General features: G+C 52.1%; 1 protein-coding gene and 1 pseudogene across 1 annotated transcript in view; both read left to right on the forward strand.

Moving 5' to 3' along the window:
- The window catches only part of BTBD2 (BTB domain containing 2), a 34,211-nt gene extending 15,929 nt beyond the window's left edge, over positions 1 to 18,282 (forward strand). Inside the window, exons 3-9 of the mRNA XM_063109957.1 lie at positions 11,371 to 11,527; positions 11,915 to 12,020; positions 12,647 to 12,844; positions 16,363 to 16,555; positions 16,651 to 16,738; positions 17,114 to 17,260; positions 17,343 to 18,282. Coding sequence (XP_062966027.1) covers positions 11,371 to 11,527; positions 11,915 to 12,020; positions 12,647 to 12,844; positions 16,363 to 16,555; positions 16,651 to 16,738; positions 17,114 to 17,260; positions 17,343 to 17,504 — 1,051 coding nt within the window. The 3' untranslated portion in view covers positions 17,505 to 18,282. The remainder of the gene's footprint in view (positions 1 to 11,370; positions 11,528 to 11,914; positions 12,021 to 12,646; positions 12,845 to 16,362; positions 16,556 to 16,650; positions 16,739 to 17,113; positions 17,261 to 17,342) is intronic.
- LOC134389845 (small Cajal body-specific RNA 16) lies at positions 19 to 187 on the forward strand (annotated as a pseudogene).
- Positions 18,283 to 23,106: the final 4,824 nt, after the last annotated feature.

Below are 23,106 nucleotides of genomic sequence, written 5' to 3' on the forward strand. Positions count from 1 at the left end.
CACGTGCACTTTTTTGTTAATGTTTGACATTTCTGTTTCTCACATACTCGTATACTTGTATCAGTCAGCCTGACCCTGACCTAAAGTAAGTTCCCAGGAGAATCCCTTCCTGGGTTTTGAATTTGCAGTGACAGGAGTGAGCGTCCTGGCATCAGTCTGATGATCGTGTGTGATACTGCAAACAGGACCTACGCTAAAAACAATTTTTAAATGAAAAATAAATATAGCAACTGCTCAGGGTGGGGGTGACAGATCCCAGAATACAGGTACGGGGTGACTTTGACAAGAAGATGGGGAAGGGTGAAGCCTAAAGCACAGGCAGCTAGGACACGAGCTTGCTTTCTTGCTTGGAGACCACGGCCACAGTCGCAGGACGGATGAGGTCCGGAATCCTTTAACACCCACCTCTGTTTAACCCTGAGCATGAGGCTGTGGCCTCTGAGAAATGAGGGTTTCGATTGTCACAGGAAACCCCAAGTTCAAGGGCTCGGATCCCCTTACCAGCCAGCTGCCCCCCCCCCCCCAAATCTTCACGGCGGAGGCTGGCTGGTTAGCTAACTGTAGAGTGCGGTGCTGATAACACCAAGGTTAAGGGTTCAGGTCTCCATCCAGGCTGGCAGCCAAAACAAAACATTTGTTGTAGGTGGTTTTGTGATTATCACCTATAGTTAAAACATCTTTTTAAATGGGGGGTTATTTTTGCCCCTCTGATTATATAAATGGCACAGGCTCACCACAAAAAAAGGAAAAAGACAGAAAATGCCAAGAAGCATAAAGAACAAAGTGGGGACCTCGTGTTGGATCTCGGGCTGGTCCCTACAGGCCGTGTCCTGTGGATGTAGCATGCGCAGGAAGCCCCTTCTGCCCCACGGTTCTTAATCCCTGTTGACCACCCAGTGTCCAGAATTCACAACCGGCTATATTTTGTTCTAGTTGGTTCCACTGTGTGAACACCCCGTAATCTTGACCCCATCTAATATCATTGGATCCTGTAGGTCATTCCCAGGATCTTCCCGATCACCAACAGCTGTTTGTCTAACAGTCTAGTTTGTCTGTCTTCATGTAACTTGTCAGAACAGGGATCGGCAAACCTTGCCTGTATGGGGCCAGGTGGCCTTCCTGGGACACCCAGCTCCGCCCTTGTAGCAAGAAGGCGGTCAGGACCAGGACCACACGTAAACAAATGGACATGGCCGTGTGCCAATAAAACTATTTACAAACACAGGTGACGGAAAACCACTTCACACCAACAAGCACAGCTGTTACCCAAACACCGGAAAATAACACGTGTTGGTGACGATGTGGGAAAACTGGGACTCAGTGCCCTGTTGGTGGGGATGTCAAACGGTGCAGCTGCTGTGGAAAACGGTGTCAGTTCCTCAAGAAAATTAACACAGAATACCACGTGACCCAGCAATTCCACCCAGGTCTATGCCCAGAAGAACTCAAAGCAGGATCTTGAATAGATGTCTGGATGCCCGTGTCCATAGCAGCATATGCACAACAGTGAAAAGGTGGGACCAACCCAAGGACACAGATGAATGGATCAGCACGGCATGGCCCATCCGCACACTGGAATATGACTCAGCCATGAAAAGGAAGGACATCCTGACATGTGCTACCACGTGGATGGACCCTGAGGACATTGTGCTCAGTGAACTAAGCCAGTCACACAGGGACAAACACCGTGTGATTCTAGGGGTCCCTAGAGTTGTGAGAGCCACAGACACAGAAAGCAGAATGGGGGGTGCCAGAGGCTGGGGGGGTGAGTGTTTCATGGGGACAGAGCTTCAGTTTGGGAAGACGAGAAAGTTCTGGAGATGATGGTGGTGACGGCTGCACAGCCACGTGAATGTGCTTAATGCCACTGAGCTGTGCACTAAACGTGGTTAAGATGGTGAATTTTATGTTATGTGTGTTTTATCACAATTTTTAAAAATGAAAAAATAAAAGAAAGTGATATCCATGAAAAAGAAATTTAAATATATTTATCTATATCTGCCACAAGCTGTGGTTGGCAGAATCCAGCCTTAGATTAAACTCTGGGATGCGGTGCTGGGTCAAAGGTGTCCTCTCTCCCTGCCGCAGTCTCTCTCTGTCTCCCTCACTTCCTTGCTCCTCGTTCTCTCTCTCGCAGTTTTGATAAGTGCTCCTGAGCTGCCCTGCTCAGAGTTTCTGCCATTTGATCCTGTCGCCATTTGTGTGCAAGGCTCCGCCAGTGTCTCCTCTGTAGGTACTCTGCACTGTCACAATTACAGCTCTCCCCACCTCAACACTGTGGACATCAGGGCCGGGTCGTCCTCTGTGGGGGGCCGTCCTGGGCACTGCAGGTGCTGAGCAGCGTCCCTGGCCTCCACCCACTCCATGCCAGGAGCACCCCTCAATCATGATAACCCCAAATGTCCCCAGACATCGCCCCGTGTCCCCTGGAGGCTCCAGGCAGGATCACCTTAGGTGAGACCCCTGCTCTGTTATAAACAGAAAACTTGAGGAACACCCAGTAACACAGACAGTGCCCTTCAGACACCCCGTGGAGTGTGCGCCAGGTGAGTCGAGGTTCCACCGGGCAATGAGCCTCTGCTCTGTCTTCAGGTCTGTGACACTCACCTCCTGTCCCAGGTCTCACCGCCTCCCCCAGCTCTCGCTTCTTTTCAGCTCTTTATTTCAAACATCAGATTCACCTTCTGTCCCCACATGGGTCTGGAAGAACTGTTGTCTTCATCTGATCAAAAAAGAAGTTTAGGTGGCAGAAGAAAGTAACGAGCTGCCCTTCGTTGTCAGCTGGGGACAAAGACACGGCCACGCACCCACCTGGCTGCCCACAATCACTCAGCGGCAGAGATGTCAGCACTCGAGGCCTATGAGCCACCTGCCACCAGGTCCTTGGTAAAGGGGAGTGATGCTGCCTGAGAAACTGAGGCCGTCCTGCAACCACCCCGCAGGCCCAGAACAGTTTTTTTCTGGGCTCAATTTATGAAACGGGTGTTGGTGTGTGCCGGACTGGCTGACACGCCCAGACCTGCAGAAAATCCTAGCACAGCTCAGTCTGCAGTTTTGATGGCTACAGGGCTTATTAGGTCAAGATACTCACTTGTAATTATTCCAAAAAAATTGGAGTCTATTTGCTGTTAATTTCTTTGTGGGGGGTAGCTGGAGCCTCTCAGCTCTTTGGTATTTGGAGATACAACCAAGAACTAAAAACAAACATGAACAAATAAAGGGGTTCCCGATCACCTGAACAATCTAGATGTGGACATAACCACTGGGACCTTGTTCATTATTTGATTATTGATGAGATGATGCTGACTGTGCCAGCGTTTGGAAGGTACCAAAAAATCTAACTAACTGGTAGCTAGTGCTTGATTCAACAGAAAAATAAAGCAAACTTTTAATAGTAGCCTCTCTTTACATAGACTTAAGAAGTTTATCTATGGATATTCATAATATTTTTTTCTACCATTTGTCCATAATAAATTATACTTGCTCAAAAAAAAGGTAGTTTAAAAATTCCCATTTAAAATTAATAGCTGTGTAGGGCTGGCTGGTTAGTTCAGTTGGTTAGAGTGTGGTGTTGTAACACCAAGGTCAAGGTCAAGAGTTTGGATCCCTGTACCAGCCAGCTGCCAAATATATATATATAGCTGTGGATGTTTACATTAAAAAACACCTGAAATCAACCTAATTTTTTTTAAAATTTTTATTTTATTTTGTCAATATACAATATGGTTGATTATTGTGGCCCATTACTGAAACCTCCCTCCCAACAACCTCATATCTGTTTGCTTGTCATATCAACTTCGAGGAATTGTAATTGTTATGTCTTCTTCCCTCCCCCAGTTTATTTGTGTATTTATTTATTTATTTATTTTTAGCTCCTACAAATACGTGAGAACATGTGGTATTTCTCTTTCTGTGCCTGACTTGTTTCACTTAATATAATTCTCTCAAGGTCCATCCATGTAGTTGCAAATGGCAGTATTTCATTCGTTTTTATAGCTGAGTAGTATTCCATTGTGTAGATGTACCACATTTTCCGTTTCCACTCATCCAATGATGGACATTTGGGCTGGTTCCAACTCTTGGCTATTGTAAAGAGTGCTGCGATGAACATTGGGGAACGGGTATACCTTCTACTTGATGGTTTCCATTCCTCTGGATATATTCTCAGCAGTGGGATAGCTGGGTCATAGTGTAGATCTATCCGCAATTGTTTGAGGAACCTCCATACCATTTTCCATAGAGGCTGCACCATTTTGCAGTTCCACCAACAATGTATGAGAGTTCCTTTTTCTCCACAACCTCGCCAGCATTTATCATTCACAGTCTTATGGATATTAGCCATCCTAACTGGGGTGAGATGGTATCTCAGTGTGGTTTTGATTTGCATTTCCAGAATGCTGAGTGATATTGAGCATTTTTTCATGTGTCTTTTGGCCATTCATATATCTTCCTTTGAGAAATGCCTATTTAGCTCTCTTGCCTATTTTTTAATTGGGTTCCTTGTTTTTTGTTGTAAAGTTGTTTCAGTTCCTTGTATATTCTGGATATTAGTCCTTTGTCAGATGTATATTTTGCAAATATTTTCTCCCACTCTGTTGGTTGTCTTTTAACTCTGTTGTTTCTTTTGCTGTGCAGAAGCTTTTTAGTTTGATATAATCCCATTTGCTTATTTTTCCTTTGGTTGCCCATGCTTTGGGGGTTGTATTCATGAAGTCTGTGTCCAGTCCTACTTCCTGAAGTGTTTCTCCTATTTTTTCTTTTTTTTTTTAAAAAAGATGACCGGTAAGGGGATCTTAACCCTTGACTTGGTGTTGTCAGCACCATGCTCAGCCAGTGAGCGAACCGGCCATCCATATATGGGATCCGAACCCGGGGCCTTGGTGTTATCAGCACCGCACTCTCCCGAGTGAGCCACAGGCCGGCCCCTCCTATGTTTTCTTTAAGAAGTTTTATTGTTTCAGGGTGTATATTTAATTCTTTAATCCATTTTGAGTTGACTTTAGTATATGGTGAAAGGTATGGGTCTAGTTTCATTCTCCTGCATATGGATATCCAGTTCTCCCAGCACCATTTGCTAAAGAGGCAGTCTCTTCCCCAGTGTATAGGCTTGGTGCCTTTGTCAAAGATCAGATGGCTGTAGGTGTGTGGGTTGATTTCTGGATTCTCTATTCTATTCCATTGATCAGTGTGTCTGTTTTTATGCCAGTACCATGCTGTTTTGGCTATTATAGCTTTGTAGTATAGTTTAAAGTCAGGTAGTGTTATGCCTCCAGCTTTATTTTTTTTTTTTTTGCTCAGAATTGCTTTGGCTGTGCGTGGTCTTTTGTTATTCCTTAGAAATGTCTGGATAGTTCTTTCCATTTCTGAGAAAAATGTCTTTGGAATTTTGATGGGGATTGCATTGAATTTGTATATCACTTTGGGTAGTATGGACATTTTCACTATGTTGATTCTTCCAATCCAAGAGCATGGGATATCTTTCCATCTTCTTGTGTCCTCTTTAATTTCTCTCAACAGTGGTTTGTAGGTCTCATTGTAGAGATTTTTCACATCCTTGGTTAACTCAATTCCTAAGTATTTTATTTTTTTGGTGGCTATTGTAAATGGGCAAGCTTTCTTGATTTCTTTTTCTGTATGTTCACTGTTGGAGAATACAAATGCTACTGATTTTTGTGTGTTGATTTTGTATCCTGCTGCTTTGCTGAAATCATTGAGGCTTTAGGCTGTTCAATATATAGGATCATATTGTTACAGAATGGACTTGACAGAGAAGTGGTCAGCACTCAGAGGGTTGGAGAGTCAGGTATTTTATTATGCCGGTGGGCCCACGTGAGCTAGTGAACATGCAGAAAGAGAAATCAGTGAGAACTACAAACCACTGTTGAGAGAAATCAACCAAACCAGAAATGAAAATGGGGTTCAGATCCCTGTACCTCCCTGCCACCAAAAAACCAAAAAAAAAAAAAAAGAGAGAGAGAAATCAGGGACATTACTATTGATGCTAGAAAAATAAAAAGGATTGTGAGAAAGTAGTATGAATAATATTATACCAATCTCGATGAAATGGGCAAGTTCCTAGAAACACAAAACCTACCCAGCAAGGCTAGATCACAGAGAAAAGAAAATCGGAATAGACCTCTAACTAGTAAGGACATGGAGTCAGTTGTCACAAATCTCCCAATGAAGAAAAGCCCCGGACCTGATGGCTTCATGGGTGAATTCTACCAAACGCTTAAAGAATAATGCCCAACCTCAAAGTTCACCAAAAATTGGAACAGGAGGGAGCACTTCCTGACTCAGTCTATGTGGCCAGCATCACCGTGATACCAAAGCCAGACAGGGACACTATAAGAAAAAATCCACAGAGCAGAGTCCCTGATGAGCATAGATGCAAGAATCCTCCACAACATGCTAGCAAGCTAAATTGAGCAGCTCAGCGAAAGGATCAAACACGTGACCAGCTGCGATTTATTCCTGGGACTCAAGGGCAGTCAGCATAGGAAAATCAGTCAGTATGACTGATACACGGCGGAATGAAGGAAGAAGCAGACATGATCTTCCCAGTTGCTGCAGAAAAAGCATTTGGCAAAATCCAGCTCTCTTGCATGACAAAAACACTCCATGTACTGAGAACAGAGGGAAACTATGTCAAAATAATTAAAGCACTTAGGCAAGAAAGAGAAATAAAAGGTCTAAATTGGAAAGGAAGAAGTAAAATTATCCTTGTACACAGATGGCGTGACCTTATATGTGGAAAACCCTAAAGGTTTCACACGCACACGAAGAATAGTCGGTGCTCATAGATGAATTTGGCAAAGTAGGATATAAAGTCAACACATAAAAATCAGTTGCATTTCTACACACTAATAATGAAACGTCTGAAAAGGAAAAAAAAAAGAATAATAGTTGGGAATTAACTTAACCGATGTTGTGAAAGACTTGTGCAATGGACACTATAAAACGTTACTGAAGGAAATTAAAGATGACACAAGTAACTGGAAACACATCCCGTGTTCATTATTGTTTAAATGTCAGTTCTACCCAAAACAGTCTACAGATTCAACACAATCCCTGTCAGAATGCCAGTGACTTTTGTGGAGTTTTTTTGCAGAAAAAGAAAAACCCATCATGAAATTTATTTGGAATCTCAAGGGGCTCTGAAAGGCCACCATAATCTTGAAAAAGAACAAGGCTGGAGGACTCACACTTCCTGATTTCAAAATGTACTACAAAGCTACAGTAATCAAAACAGTGGGGTACTGGCACAAAGACAGACTTTTTTAAAATTTCTTTTTGGCAGCTGGCTGGTATGGGGATCCGAACCCTTGACCTTGGTGTTTTAACTCTGTGCTTCTGACCACCTGAACAAACTGGCAAGCCCTAAGGCAGGCAGCAGAATAGAATAGAGTAAACCCTTGGCATAGAGATCAAATGACTTTTGGCAAGGGTGCCGAGACCATACCATGGGGAAGGGACAGTCTCTTCCATACATGGTGTTGGACAACTGGGTGTCCACATGCAAGAGAGTGAAGTTGGAGACTTACTTAACACCATCTACAAAAATTAACTCAAAACAGATCAAGATCCTAAAAGTAAGACCTAAAACTGTAAAATGGAGAATAAGCTTCATGACATTGGATTTGGCAGTGATTTCTTGGATATGACACCAAAGACACAGTTGAGGAAAGAAAAAATAGACAAAATGGATTTAATGGAAAAATTTTAAATGTGTGCATCAAAAGACAACATCAATAGAGTAAAAAGGCAACCCAGAGAATAGGAGAAAATACTTGCCAATCGTGTGTCTAATAGGGAGTTAATATCCAGAATATGCAGAAACTCATAAAACACAACAGCAGCAAAAACAACCTGATTCAAAAATGGGCAAAAGACTTGAATAGGGATTTCTCCAAAGAAGAAGCACAGATGGCCAGTGACCCATGAGAGGGTGCTCACTGTCACCCACCGTTAGGGAAATGCAGATCACAACCAGCAGGAGGTGCCACCTCACACCCATGTTCGTGTCCCTCCGAAATTCACAGTGGAACATAAACCCCAAGGCGATGGTCTTAGGAGTCGAGACCTTTGGGGAAGTGAGTAAGTCATGAGGGCTGTGCCCTCGTGGGTGGGATGAGTGCCCTTATGGAAGGGGCTTCCGAGAGCCACCGCCTGCTTTTGTGCTTCTGCCATGTGAGGACACAGTGCTCGTCCCTGGAGGGACCTGGCAATGAGACTCCCTCTTGGGAGCAGAGAACAGCCCTCCCCAGACACCAGCCTGCCAGCGCCTCACTGTCACACTCTCAGCCTCCAGAGCCGTGACAACTGAGTGTCTACTATTTACAAATTACCCAATCTAAGGTATTTTGTCATAGCAGCATGACTGAGGCAGCTGCTGTCAGAGAAAATAGAACATAGTGTTTACGAAGATGTGGAGAAGCCAGAACCTTCCAGCCCTGCTGGTGGGAACGGAACACGGCGCAGCCCCCGTGGAGGACAGCACGTCGGTTCCTCGAATAACGAGACGTACTTGCCCTGTGATCCAGAGATGCCACCCCTGGGCGTACACCCCAGGAACTGAAAGTGGGGTCCCAAAGAGGTGTTTGCACACCCATGTTGACAGCAGCGTGATTGACAACAGTGCAAAGGTGGAAACAGCCCAAGTGTCCACACGGATGAATGGACATATGCAACGTGGTCCACTCACACACTGGAACATTCCTCAGCCGTGAACAGGAACGAGGCTCTGACACGCGCCACCACGTGGATGGACCTTGAACACGTCACGCTCAGTGACAGACACCAGACAATAAAGGCCACATAGTGTGTGACTCCATTCATATGAACTGTCCACAATAGGACGATCCACAGAGACAGAACGTGGGTTTGGGGGTGCTGGGGGCGGGGCGGGGACGGGGACTGAGTGTTTCATGGGGACAGAGTTTCAGTTTGGGAAGATGAGAAAGTTCTGGAGATGATGGTGGTGACGGCTGCACAGCCATGTGCATGTGCTTAATGCCGCTGGGCTGTGCACTAAACAGGTTTAAGATGGTGAATTTTATGTTATGTGTATTTTACCACAATAAAAAATTTGAATTAAGGGGCTGGCCGTGGCTCACTCGGGAGAGCGTGGTGCTGACAACACCAAGCCAAGGGTGAAGATCCCTTTACTGGTCATCTTTAAAGAAGAAAAAAAATATTGAATTAAAAATGTTATGCTAATGAAAAAATTCCCATTTAAGGAATTGCTATTTAAAGAGAGGCAGGAATGTCCCCGAGGCCCCCAGAGCAGGCTTCTCTATCGGAGGGTCCCGGGCCAGCCCCGGGCCTCCCGGACCCGGAGGGGCTCAGCCCACCACTGTTGGGCTGTGACTGCACTGGGACCTCTGGCTTTTCCTTGGGCCCCTGTGGCCCAGGACAAGGGTGGCCCTTTCCGGAACTGGCTCCATTAGGCTGCTGCTGGCTGGGAGGGTGCTCCTGGTTGGGCCTCTTCCATCTGTCCAGGTCCTAACACCATTCATTGGGGGCCTCGCTTTGGGAGCTGTACAGGTGTCCTGCAGCCACTGTGACAAATTACCTCAAACTTGGTGGCTGAAAACAACACGCATGTATCCACTCACAGTTCTGGGGGTCAGATTCCCACATGGGCCTCACATGGCTAAAGTCAAGGCGTGGACAGGGCTGGTCCCTCCTGGAGGCTCCAGGGGAGGACCCGTGTCCTCCTTTCCCTGATTCTAGAGGCGCCCACAGCCCTCGGCACGTGGCCCCTTCCTCCGTCTGCAAAGCCAGCAGCGCAGCGTCTTCCAGTCTCTGCCTCTGACCCTCCTGCCGCCTCTTATGAGGACCCTGTGAGGACACTGGGCCCCAGAAATCCCAGGATGACCTCCCATCTCAAGGTCCTTCACTCCATCCCAGCTGCAGAGGCCTTTGCTGTGGAAGCTACAAATCCACAAGTCCCAGGGGTTGGGATGGGAACGTCTTTGGGGCCATTATTCAGCTACCCCAGCAGTCTTTGTAGTCAGGATTGTGACTAACTTGCAAAATGTCGCTTTGCAAAGAGGGTCTGTGAGTTGGGAAATGATCTGAAGCCCTGTGTGCCGGTTTCCTGGAGGAGCAGATCTCACAGGTGCCAGGGGCACCAGAGGCACAAGGTGGCAGGTGGCACCTTCCTGGATTGTTTCCTGAAAAAATAAGTAAATTCTAGACTTCTCCTAGTCGCACAGTTGTTTAACTTCCCGGAATTTGTGAGGCCAGCAGCAGACAGAGGAGGTCAGATGGCCCTGCCTGGCTGGGCCTGCTGCATGTGGCCAGTGGGCTTTTCAAGCTCTGACTCGGGCCCCATGCACCTCCATCTAGTTCCAGAACATTCCATCAGCCCAATAGGAAGCCCCGTCCCCATCAGCAGTTGCATCCCCTCCCCCAGCCCCTGGCGACCACGAATCCACTTTCTGTGGATTGGCCTGTTCTGTACGTTTTTCATACAAATGGAGTCACACACCGTGTGGCCTTTTGTGTCTGGCATCTGTCACTGAGTGTGATGTGTTCAAGGTCCATCCACGTGGTAGCATGTGTCAGAGCCTCGTTCCTGTTCACGGCTGAGTGATGTTCCCGTGTGTGGATGGGCCGCGCTGTGTGCGTCTGTTTGTCTGTCAGTGAACATCTGGGCCGTTTCCACCCCTTGCTGGTTATTGTGAATCATGCTGCTGGGGACGTGTGTCGCAGTTCTCTTGGGCACACACCTAGGAGTGAGATTGCTGGATCTTTGGTGACTCCGTGTTTGACCTTTTGAGGAGCCGCCCGCTTGTTCGCAGAGTGTGCACCATGTCACACGCCACAGCAACCCCTGAGGGCTCCTGTTTTTCCACATCCTGGCCATTTTTCCCGTGCTCTATAGAAACGTCCACCCCAGCCTCTGATCGTGCCGAGTGCACTGTGGGTCACTCAGTGGCGATGCTAGCAACATCCATGAGTGTGTGTGATTCAGGCTGGCGTTTTGGGTTCCGTGATTCACCCAGAAGTGGTCAAAGTTTGCAGTGGGGCTTGACATCTGGGTCGAGAAGGTGACAGTCCCGGGGGAGCCGCCTGGCACCTGCACCTTCTCCTAAGACGTCCCAGGCACACATGAGATGTGTGAGGACAGAGTTTGCCCACAAGTGGCTTTGGCCTCTTGCTCATTTTCACTGGTGACAGCCTGGCCGGGTTCTGTCCTTAGGTCAGGTGCTGATTCCAGAAGGTTCCTCAGGGAAGCTTCCAGCTAGAGAGGTGGGGTAGTTGGATCCTGCCGGCTTGAGGGTGGGCAACGGGTCTGATAGTCTGAGCGGTCCCGTCGTGTCCTCTGCCCGTCTCACAGCTCCCCACCTCCGGCCTGTGCAGGTTCCTCTACTCAGACGAGGTGCAGATCGGGCCCGAGACAGTCATGACCACACTGTACACCGCCAAGAAGTACGCGGTGCCGGCGCTGGAGGCCCACTGCGTGGAGTTCCTGAAGAAGAACCTGCGGGCGGACAACGCCTTCATGCTGCTCACGCAGGTGCGCAGGCCGGGCTGGGCTGGGCCGGGGCCCCGCTCTTCTGGCACTTTCCCACACGTGTCTCTCCAAAGTCCAGGCCGCATTTCTGTCTCAGGGCTGTGTCTCTCCGAGCACCAGCCATGCTGGGGAAGCGGTGGTTTAGTGGGGAGGTGCCAGGGATCCTGGGGGACTCAGGTCACCAGAGGGTCTCTGGACCTTGAGCCCCCTGCAGGGTCACCTGGCCAGCTGAGGCCCGTGTGGCACCAGCCCCACGCTCAGGAGGGTCAGGGTTATGCGGCTGCCACCTGAAACCCATGGTAAGTTTTGAGCCGGGCCTGGCTGTCAGATCTGTCGTGGGCCCTGTCTGTGGGACTCAGGGCTGACATCTCTCCCCCCATCTCCCGCCAGGCACGACTCTTCGATGAACCGCAGCTGGCCAGCCTGTGCCTGGAGAACATCGATAAAAACACAGCCGATGCCATCACTGCTGAGGGCTTCACCGACATCGACCTGGGTATGGCTGCCTGGACCTTGTGGGAGGAGGCAGTCGGGGCCCAGGGAGCTGTGGGGTGGCCCCTGTCCTCCCTGCGCCCTGACGTGGGAATCCTAGCTGGTCTCAGCTGCAGAGTCCATGGGAAATAGTGGGGGCTTTGGTGCTCAGTGTCCGCCTGAATGAGACTTGCAGGTGAGCCAGGGACTCCCATCTGCAGCAGGTTGGGAGCTCAGTGGAGTCTGGGGGAGGGCTGGGCTGGGGTGTCCGTGAGCCAGGCCCTCCTGTCCTGGGGTCACCACAGTCCCAGCTGGTGGAGACCCTGTCATCCTCTTAGAGCAAGGTCTGTAAACTTTTCTTGCAAAAGGCCCAGTGGTCGGTTTTTTAGGCTTTGCTGGCAAAATGGCTTCTGTGGCAATTGCTCAACTCTACCCTTGTAGCATAAAAGCCATCATAGACGTAGGACAGTGGATGGGCATGGCTTGTGCCAATAAAACTTTATTTACAAACACAGGCAGAGGGCCGGGTTCGGTCTGGGGGCTGGCTACAGTTGGATCCCAGCATAAAGCTGGTCACGTTAGGCCCGCTGTGGCACTAACTCCTGAAGGTGAGCATTGAGGTTCACGCGGCCCCTTCTGCCCGCCCCACAGACACGCTGGTGGCTGTCCTGGAGCGGGACACACTGGGCATCCGGGAGGTGCGGCTGTTCAATGCTGTTGTCCGCTGGTCTGAGGCTGAGTGTCAGCGGCAGCAGCTGCAGGTGACGCCCGAGAACAAGCGGGAGGTTCTGGGCAAGGCCCTGGGCCTCATCCGCTTCCCGCTGATGACCATCGAGGAGTTTGCCGCAGGTAACGGAGCTCGGGGGGGGCCTGGGCCACGGGCCTGGCTTGGGAGGAGAGTGGCTCCCGGTGACCCAGCTGGGAACACAGACGTGCGTCTCGGTGCCAGTGATACCGGCCCCCGTGTGGGCTGTGGAAACTTGCAAGTGCATTCAAGTATAAAGATCAGAATGAAGCTACTCCCTGAACTGAGGGCCCCCAGCTGTGTCTGTCAGCCCCGAGCCGTCTCGTGTCAGCATGCGCCTGGCTGCTGGCTCCTGGCCACTGAGGGGGTGTCTCACTGTGTTTTGACGATGCCAGCTCAGGAGACTAGGGTGTGCCCATCTTGGGCTCTTGTCCCACCGGGTGGCTCAGGTGTCAGTATCCCTGATGGGTGCCCATGAAGGGATCTGATGTGCCCGGGGCCTGTTGTGTGCTGGGGTTCTCTGCTGTGTGCCTGTGGGTGCGCTATGGAGTCCCGTGCTGCAGGGCCTGGGGCTCTGGAGGGACATGGGGGGCAGCCCCGACTGTGTCTCCCGCATTTGTGGACATTCATGTCCTGAGGCCAAGCAGCCCTGGAGTGGCCCTGGCAGGTTCCAGTGGGGCTTGGTGATGCAAGCCTGTGGCCGTGCACACCCGCCCTCCCATCGCTGCCTGGTCCACATGGCCCCTGCTCTGGCCTGACTTAAGGTCGCCAGATATAGCAGCAGAACAACCAGCAATGTTTAGCGTAAGTGTCTCCCACGCACTGTGTGGGACGTTTGTATCCTAAGCATGAGTCCTCCGTGATCTGAAACTCAGGTTTAGCCAGGGGTCTGCAACAGGTCCTGTCACGCAGGTGCCCACCACACACCTGCTGGCCCTGGGGTCCATTCTGGGTTGTGGTCCCTTGTCCTTTGGTCAGTGTGAGTGGCCCTGGGATGTGCAAAACCCATTGAGGCAGTTAGCAGCTGTTGGGGTGGGAACTCCAAGCCCAACCCGTTGGCCCTGAGGGTGTCCTTCATGCTGTCACCCCCACCTGCCCACCCCCCCACATGCTCTTCTTAGTACCAGGCGGTCCCTGCCACACCGCCTGGGGGACCCTCCAGTTCAGATGCCGCTGCTGGACAGGAAAGGGCCTGGGGGGCAGGCTGGCCGTGTCCGTGAAGGCGGTGAAGGGGTCTGTGCTGTCCCCACCTGTAGGTCCTGCTCGCCCCTAGGTCCTCGGTGGGATCCTTCGTTCCCTTCCTTCTGTCCTCTCTCCTGGCCCTCGAGGCTGGGGCCATGTCTCACTCATCTTGGAGTGATAAAGACGCCCCAATCAGGCCCAGAGAGGAGCATGAGGTGCTGCCCCTGGTCCGGGGAAGGAGACGGTTGATCAGGGGAGGTGCAGATGGGGCCATAGGGTGTGGGAGGGGGCAGGACCCCAAGGGACTGGTGCCCGGAGCCTTCTGTGACACCGGCCCCAAGTGCACAGAGGTCAGAAGCTGCAGACTGAGGGGAGGGCCACCCAGGGCTCGCGTTCCTGCCTGGAGACCCCCCATTCGCGCTTGGTGTGGGGATGGTGGTCCAGTGTCAGCCCCCAGTAAGAAGAGGATGGGGGTGGGGCAGTCCCTGTGACTCTGTTCTGTTTGGGTGAAGCCTCAGAGAATGTCACCACATCATGGGGCTCGATCACCCATTGAGTACTTATTGAGTGCTGACTGTGTACCTGGCTCTGGCCTCGCTCGCCCAGGATGTGCTGGTGACCAGCCGCCTGCACGCCCCGTCCTAAGCAGCCACCCGAGCCCCGCCAGGTGGTGTCTGCGTCTCCCCTTCCCACCCCTGCTGGGCCTCTGCAGCCTGGCTCCCCACAGGGCTCCCCGCCAAGCAGGGGCCTCGCGCCCAGAGCACTCTGACTTGCTCCCTGCAGCCTCGACGCTGTCCACCTCTGGGATGCGCCGACCCCGCATGGCCCCCAGGTCCCCTCCCTGTTGCTCTTGCTGTCCTGCTTCCCACCTTCCTCCCTGGGGTCCACCGAGAACTTCTGGAACCTTCTGCACTCTGCTGCGTGGCTTACTTGGAAACCAGAATCCTGATCTTCCCCCAAAAGCACCTCTTTGCCTTCCTGTCCCCAGAAACAGCCCCACTGGTCACCAACCTGCTGAATCAGACACCTGCGAGCCCCCCCACCCTGCAGCAGCTTCCCTGGCCCTCAGAAAGAGCCCGAGCTGCTCCTGCAGCCCAAGGCCCCAGGGGTCCTCTCCACCTGCTCCCCTCCCGACAGGCCCACCCTACTTTCCCCACACGCCTCCACGGATCCTCCTGTCACTCGGGCTCCGGGGGCCTCGCCAGATCTCCATCCACCACCGGCCAAAGTCGGCTCTGCCATGCCGCCTCCCCACCCCCCGCCTTAGTTCTAAAGCCGTGGGCTGCCGTGAGCGCCCATGTTCATTAGTGTGAGCCGGGCCTTGTCCCTGGCCCTGCCCTCTGGTGGGCGACCCTCTGCACTGCTGGGCTCATAGAAGGTGCAGGGTGAGCAGGTTCCCTCGTCTCTCGGTTTGTCCTGGGTCTGGGCAAACCAGGGGCGACAGGGACAGACAGTCCTGGTCACTCCTGTGCTGTGACAGGATTCCCCCTGCTCGCTGGGTCCATGTGGGACACAGGAGAAAGCAGAAAGAAGTGTGGAGAGCCCCTGCAAAGACTCGCCCGCTAAGCGCACACACGTGGCCCACAGCCTGGCGTGTTTCTTTCCACATTTTACGCAGAGATTTTTAAAAATACACTTGTTAACATTCTTTATTTAATCGTTATTATTCACGTGATCCATATAAATCTATTCTTTCGCCCATTATTACAGTCTCTGTTTCAGTGTTGGGCGGCTCTGTAGCTGTGAGCAACTCAGACACGGGCCAAAAGTTGGTAAATGAATGATTCTTGCAAGCCGGGCCTTGTGGCGGTGTCCGGGCTGCGGGAGACGCACTCTCCTGGGTCCTGTGCACTTTGCGGGGGCGGAGGAGGGGCAGGGTGTGTGTGAGGCTCCTGGTCCCCACCACTATGACGCTTCTGGCTGCCCCGGTGGCCTCCGGGCCTGGAGCCCTGCCTGTCCACATCCCCGGTGTGGCCCATCCACCCGTCACCATCACACCTCTCCTTCTGGATTTCATCTTTCCGTGGAGAGTCCATGGCTCCGATTCCCGGGGCCACCTCTACAAGCCTGAGCTGCAGCCCGGGGAGTGTTGGCTTCGAGCGACTCCTTCCCCAGCCTGTGACCTGGGGCGTGGACGGGCAGGACGCGGCCTCCACCCCCTGTAAAGTGAGGGGGGTCCCTGTAGCAGGGCGTGAGACCCGCAGCCACAGACGCCCTGGAATGGGGTCGGACCCTGAGGTTTCGCCCAGCGAGTGGGCAAACGAGTGTCCGCCCCTGGTCTTCATGGGACCCTTCCCCAAAGGCCAGGGCAGAAGGGGCCAGAGGTGGTGGCGGGGTCCCCACGGAGGAGGCTGCCCCGGCTCCGACGACTTGAGAACCCGACGCAGACGCCCGGAGAGGACGGGGCCTGTCCTCGCCCACCGGCCCCCTGTGTCCGCAGGCCCCGCGCAGTCGGGCATCCTGGTGGACCGCGAGGTGGTCAGCCTCTTCCTGCACTTCACGGTCAACCCCAAGCCGCGCGTGGAGTTCATCGACCGGCCGCGCTGCTGCCTGCGCGGGAAGGAGTGCTGCGTCAACCGCTTCCAGCAGGTGGAGAGCCGCTGGGGCTACAGCGGCACGAGCGACCGCATCAGGTGCGGGCCGGGCCGGCCGGGCGCGCGGGCGGGCAGGCGGGGCGCCGCGGGGTCCCGCCGGAGGCTCGCGGCCGACCTGTCATCCTCCGCCGCAGGTTCTCGGTCAACAAGCGCATCTTCGTGGTGGGCTTTGGGCTCTACGGATCCATCCACGGGCCCACCGACTACCAAGTGAACATCCAGGTGCGCCGCCCGGGCCCCCGCACCCGGGACCCGCCCACGCCCCAGGCCCGGCCCCAACCCACCCAGGCCCCGCCCACACCAGGCTCCGCCCCGCCTCTCCCCAGCCCCCGCCCACCTGGGCCCCGCCCACACCAGGCTCCGGCCCGCCTCTCCCAGGCCACGCCCCACCCGGGCCCCGCCCACACCGGGCTCCGGCCCGCCTCTCCCCAGGCCACGCCCCACCCGGGCCCCGCCCCTCCCCGCCCCTCCCAGCGCAGTAGGAGGGATGTGCTGAGGTCTGGGGACCCGGGCCGCCCCCCGGCGCAGGTCCGCTGCCAGGCCCGGGCAGGTGGGTGCAGCCGCCCCGCGCTGAGCAGCCCCGCGCTCCTCCCGCAGATCATCCACACGGACAGCAACACCGTGCTGGGCCAGAACGACACGGGCTTCAGCTGCGACGGCTCGGCCAGCACCTTCCGCGTCATGTTCAAGGAGCCGGTGGAGGTGCTGCCCAACGTCAACTACACGGCCTGCGCCACGCTCAAGGTGCGCCCCCCCCCGGCCCAGCGCCCTGGGGACCCGGCCCGGAGGGTCCGGACCTCACGGCGTCCCCACCCCCACTCCGCAGGGCCCAGACTCCCACTACGGCACCAAAGGCCTGCGCAAGGTGACGCACGAGTCGCCCACGACGGGGGCCAAGACCTGCTTCACCTTCTGCTACGCGGCCGGGAACAACAATGGCACGTCGGTGGAGGACGGCCAGATCCCCGAGGTCATCTTCTACACCTAGGCTGCGCCCGCCACCTCCCCGGGTCCCTGGGGACGGGCACGAGCGTGGAGACAATCCCTCAGGACGCGGGGGCGGCGCTGTCCTGCCCTGCCCCGGCCAGCCCGGGCGAGGGTCCGCCGGGTCCCTGCAACTCAGGGCCCTCTGACCAAGTCGCCTGACCACGAGGTTCGAGGTTCGTGTCGGGTGTCGTCTCGTGTTTCTGTTTAACTGCACGTCGCAATGCATCTGGGATTCCCATCTCTGCGGAAGACGGTGTGCGGGGAGCGCCTAGAAGCCATGGGTTTGGGTCTTGTGTTCCTTCTTGTCCGTTCATCGGGGTCACTGGGGCCCGGTCCGCCCTGCGCCCCCACCTCCGGGACACTGGCCCGAGTCCCGGGAGCAGGATGCAAGGGGCGCCGGAGCCCTTGCGCCGCCCCCCACGCCCTCCCCTGGCCCAGGCGGGAGCGAGGTGCTGCTTGCACCCGCGTCCACCGGTGGGCCCTGCTGAGGCCGTCGCTGTCCAGCCTCTGGGGACAGCCCCCTCATGCCCCGCAGACAGGGCGGGGCCTCAGACCCCGTGTGCCTAGAGGGACAATGCCGTGGGTCCCCAGCTGGCCCGAGGTGGGTTCCAGAGGGCCCCACCTGCCTGTACATACTGCAGTCCTGGCCCTCACCGGCCCGTGTGTTTCTGCCCAGTGACTCCTTCTGGAACCTGTATCCTCCCCAAAGCCATGGAAGGTGTGCCCTCCTCACACCGCATCCCCAAATAGTTTTTTTTTAAATAAAGGAAAGAAATGCATCACCCTGAGCCACCGACTCATTCTTCCCACCGGGCGCTATCTGTCCTCCCGTTGGGGCAGCGAGTGTGCAGCAGGCAGGGCTGGGGCCAGCAGCCCGGGCAGCTTTGGGTCGTGGCCCCGTGCAGGGACAGCTCCTGCCCTCCTCGCAGGGCACTGCTCCCCACTGTAAGAGAGCCACCAACCCCACCCCTTAGGGATCTGCCCTCACTCCAGAGGCCACGCGAGGCAATCTGGGACCCAGCGTCCATCCTCCCAAGCACCCACAGCCCAGGCAGTGCTTAGGGTGAGCTGGGGACCCCTACCCCACCATCGTCACAGTCCTATATCTTGCTCCTGCCTCCTTGCTGTGCAGTGTAGGGACAACTGGGGAGAGCGGGCAGTGTGCCCACTGCAAGGACCGTGAGCAGGTCCTGGCTGCCTTCGGTGGGGCCCCTGTGGATCCTTCCAGCACCTTCCAGTGTCAGCTGCCTGGTTGTTTCCAGAGACCTGCTGAACTTATGGGATTAAGGATGTTGAGACAGGAGGTCATCTTGGGTTATGAGGGGCCCAGTGTCCTCACAGGGTCCTCATAAGGGAGGCAAAGAGGGTCAGTCAGAGAGACTGGAAGATGCTGCGCTGCTGGCTTTGCAGACACACCAAGGGCTGCGGGTGCCTCTGGACGCTGGGAAAGGACACGGATCCTCCCTGGAGTCTCCAGGAAGGACCAGCCCTGCCCACGCCTTTTTTTATTTTTATTTTTTTCTGGCAACTGGCTGGTACGGGGATCTGAACCCTTGAGCTTACTGTTATAACACCGCGCTCTAACCAACTGAGCTAACCAGTGAGCCCACATGCCTTGACTTTTGCCCAGTGAAGCCTGTGTCAGACTCTGACCTCCAGAACGTCAAAAGGTTGAGCGTTTTGCTTTAGCCATCAAGCATGGGGTCCCTTGTTGTGGCCGTGAAAGGAGCCTCAGAGAACATCGTTCCTTTCTTGGAGGCACCAGAGACGGGCATTGCAGGCAGAGCCGAGAAGAAAGTCCACTGTGTGAGGCGGCTTTTTTCCCGAGGGCATTTTCCCAAAGTTAGCACCAGGGAAGGGAGCCAAGTAGAAACTGGAGCTCTACTGGTTGAGGAGACAGGGCCCAGGGTTTGTGTGTGTGTGTGGGGGGAATACAAGGACAAAATCCTGGGGAAAAGGAAACTGAGAGGAGGAAGCCCTGAGAATCTGCACGGCTGCTCTCGATGCTGGGGTGACTCCTCAAGCACATGTGTACAGGGCGAGACTTCAAGAAACCCAGCAGGAGGCAGCTGCCAGGGCCAAAGGACTGAACAGATCCAGAGCTGTGGGGTGCGGGGAACAGGCACTAGAGGTGCGGCCCTGCCGAGGTAGAGGCCTCACAGAACACCCTGGGCTCCTGGTAGCACACCAGGGGGGCCCTGCACCAGGAGGAAGGGCAACACCCTAGAGGAGACACAAGCACAAAGCCTCAACAGCATCCCAGGGAGCTGCCGTGACCTAGCTCTCTGACAAAAGTGACACGTAACCTTCTGGAGAAAGACAACAGCAGCACAAGCCTCCATGCTTCGTCATTCACAATGTTCAGCACCCGTCCAAAAATCACAAAGCATGCTAAAAAGATAGGACGACAAAGGAAGAAAAAAGAACATGGGAACAGACCCATTAGTATTTCAGAAATGGGAGTTTTCAGAAAATGTATATATTCAAGACAGTAGAAGAAATGATGGACAAAATAAATGAAGAATTTCAAGAGTGGGAATATACACGTATCTACATCTGCCATTCCAGAATGGAAAAATTAAGAACTCACTGAACAAGACTAACTGTAGACTGCACACAGCAGAAGACAGCATTAGTGAACCAGAAAACAGTAAAGAGTGGAAAAACAGAACAGAGCATGAGACATCAAACAGTCTAACATATGTGTGAGTGAAATTCCAGGAGAGGAGAAAGAGAATGGGGCACAAGCTAGAGCTGAAGAGATGATAGCTATGAATTTTCCAAAATGAATGAAAAACACCACCCCACATATTTAAAAAAAAAAAAAAAAGCAAACCTCTGTGACCCAAAGTGGGATTGAAAAAACAAAACAAAAAACAAAAACACACAGAAGTCACGTACAGTCAAACTCCTGAAAACTCAAGAAAAAAATCTTGAAAGCAACCAGAAATGCTTGGCTGGTGTGGCTGGGAGCAGAGGTAAAAGTGAAAAGGCAGAGTAAATTCTCCTGCAGTCTTTTGACACTGAGAATCAGAGTGAACTGAAGCCAATGAGTGGTATCCCAGCCTAGTCAGGCAACTCTACTACCAGTTAAGAAGAGATCAGCCCCTTATACACAATGCCTGATAAACAGTGTGCCCTTTCTGGGGGAAGTAACATCTACTTAAGTTTCCTTCACACACAATGTTTGTTACTTCACATACAACAAAAATTATGTTACATGTCTAGAAGATAAATGTAATGCATAACCAAGAGGAGGGAAACAAACAAAAACCCAGCCAGATGTTGAAATTAGATGTCAAGGATTTTTAAATCACTATTATGAGTATGTTAGAAAATACAGAGGAAAATGGGGTAGAAGAGTGAAAGATGGAGAAATAGAAACTCTAAAGAGAAATGGAGATACATAGATATATACATACACACACACACACCCAGAGAGAGAGAGATGGAAATTCTAGAATGAAAACATATCTGAAAAGAATTTATTGGATGATTTAAGGGCAGCCAAAACAACAGAAGAGAGGATTAGTATACCCAAAGACAGATAAAAAATAAAGTTATCCAAACTGAAGCACACAGAGAGGAAAATACATAGGAAAAGAAACAGTACCAGAGATCTATGGGATAACATAAAATGGTCCTACATGTAGATAACGAGTCCTGGGGAAAAGAGAGAGAAAATGGGGCAGAAGAAATGTTTGAAGAGATAATAGCTGGAAATTTCCCACTGATGAAAGACATCAATCTGCAGATCCAACAAGCTCAGCAAACACCAAGCAGGTTAAATACAAAGAAAGCCACACTTCACAGTCAAGTAACTTAAGATGAAGAGATTAAAAAAGAAAATCTTAAAAGCAGTCAGGCAAAAAAGGTGCATTATTTTGAAGGAAACGACAACTGACTTCTCAACAAAAACAAGGAAATATCATTTCAAATGCTGAAATGCAAAAAAAAAAAACCCAAATACCTGTCAACCTAGAATTGCATTCCTAGCAAAAACATCCCTCATTAATGAAGGTGAAACAATTTTTCAGGCAACTAAAATCTGACAGAACTTGTTGCCAACAAGCTGTTGCCTGGCAAACCACCAGCAGGCTCATCCTAGTGTCGCCTTCTTACGTCACTTTTACAGTTGCACTATTTCTACTGTTACAATGGGTAACAATGGTGCATTGGTCTTCTCCCCTCGTCCTGGTTTTTTGGTCTTAGATACCCACTTTCTTTCTTTTTCCCTGTGAGCTGTCAGGGAAAGCTCCTCCTGGCAGATTCTGGGAAGAACCAGTGGCTCCACCATTCCTCAGTTCCTGGAAGTGGCACACTGATTTCCTGCAGCCTTGTCCTGTGAGGCACAGCCTGACTGGAGATAGGACCCTCAGTTGATGCTTGAGCCACTGACAAGGCTTTGCTCTGTAAGTCTGTTGTGAAGTCTGCGGCCAAATTCTCTAGGCTTTGCAAATTGTATTACCCATCTGCCCTGAAGAGTTATTTTTTTTTGGCAGCTGGCCAATATGGGGTTCTGATCCCTTGACATTGGTGTTACAACGCTGCTGTCAATTGATTCATCTCCCCCAAACTCATCAAAACTTGAATTGTGTCCCCCACATTTTATGTATTAGAAACTTAGACTGTTTAGAGGGTGGGAAATCCTATTATGGCAATTGAAAGGTGGGCCCTTGAAGAGGTGATTAGATTGTAGGACCATGCCCTAGTGAACGGACTAATAACAGTGGTCAGGGGTGTGGTTCTGAGGGCTTTAAAAGGAGAATGCAAGAGGAGCTCGCTCTCTCTGCCATGTGAAACCCTTGGGTCACTGTTGCCACCACCAAGACCCTCACCAGATCTGTCCCCTGGACTTTGGACTTCTCAGCCTCCAAAACTGTAAGCAATAAATTTTATTTTTCTAAAAATAAATCACCCAGTTCCAGGTATTTTGTTATAAGCAACAGAAACAGATTAATACAACTGAGCTCTAACCAAGTAAGCTAAACAGCCAGCCCACCATCACCTTTTGAATCAAACTGATTTTCCAGGCTAGTGCCCATTCAATGTGAAGACTTGTCTTTTTCCTCTATCTGGAAAGTTTCCTTGGACAACAGTTTTATTTACTTATTTATATACTTATTGGCAGCTGCCCAGCACCAAATCCGTGACCGTGGTGTTGAAAGGCTGCACTCCAACCGAGCCACTGGCCAGCCCTCCTTGGAGAACAGTTTTAAACACTCATCCTGCTTGACCTCCTCAAAGAATCTAAGCAGCCCCCTCTAGGCCCATCTTCCCTGTCCCCCACTGTTCTGGCTGATAGTGTTTGCTTTGGCGTCCCCTCTCTTCTTCCTCTTGGTTGTTTTTCTGCCTCTGATGCCCTTTCTCAAATTTTCACGGGAGTCTTGGATACCTTGCGATTTCTTTGTTTCTAAAACCATTTTCCCCCCGTACATTTCCTTCCTGAATTCAAGCAGCTGTTTTTGGTTCTCTCTGGTTTTTGTCCATTTCTGTCCTCACTTTTTGAGTTTCTGATTCAACATGGTTGTCCTACCTTCAAACGCTTATTGGAGTAAATCCTGGTATTTTCTTCTGCTCCATGTCAACACAGGGTGCATTTT

Source organism: Cynocephalus volans, chromosome 10 (genome assembly GCF_027409185.1).
Source record: "Cynocephalus volans isolate mCynVol1 chromosome 10, mCynVol1.pri, whole genome shotgun sequence".
Lineage (NCBI taxonomy): Eukaryota > Metazoa > Chordata > Mammalia > Dermoptera > Cynocephalidae > Cynocephalus > Cynocephalus volans.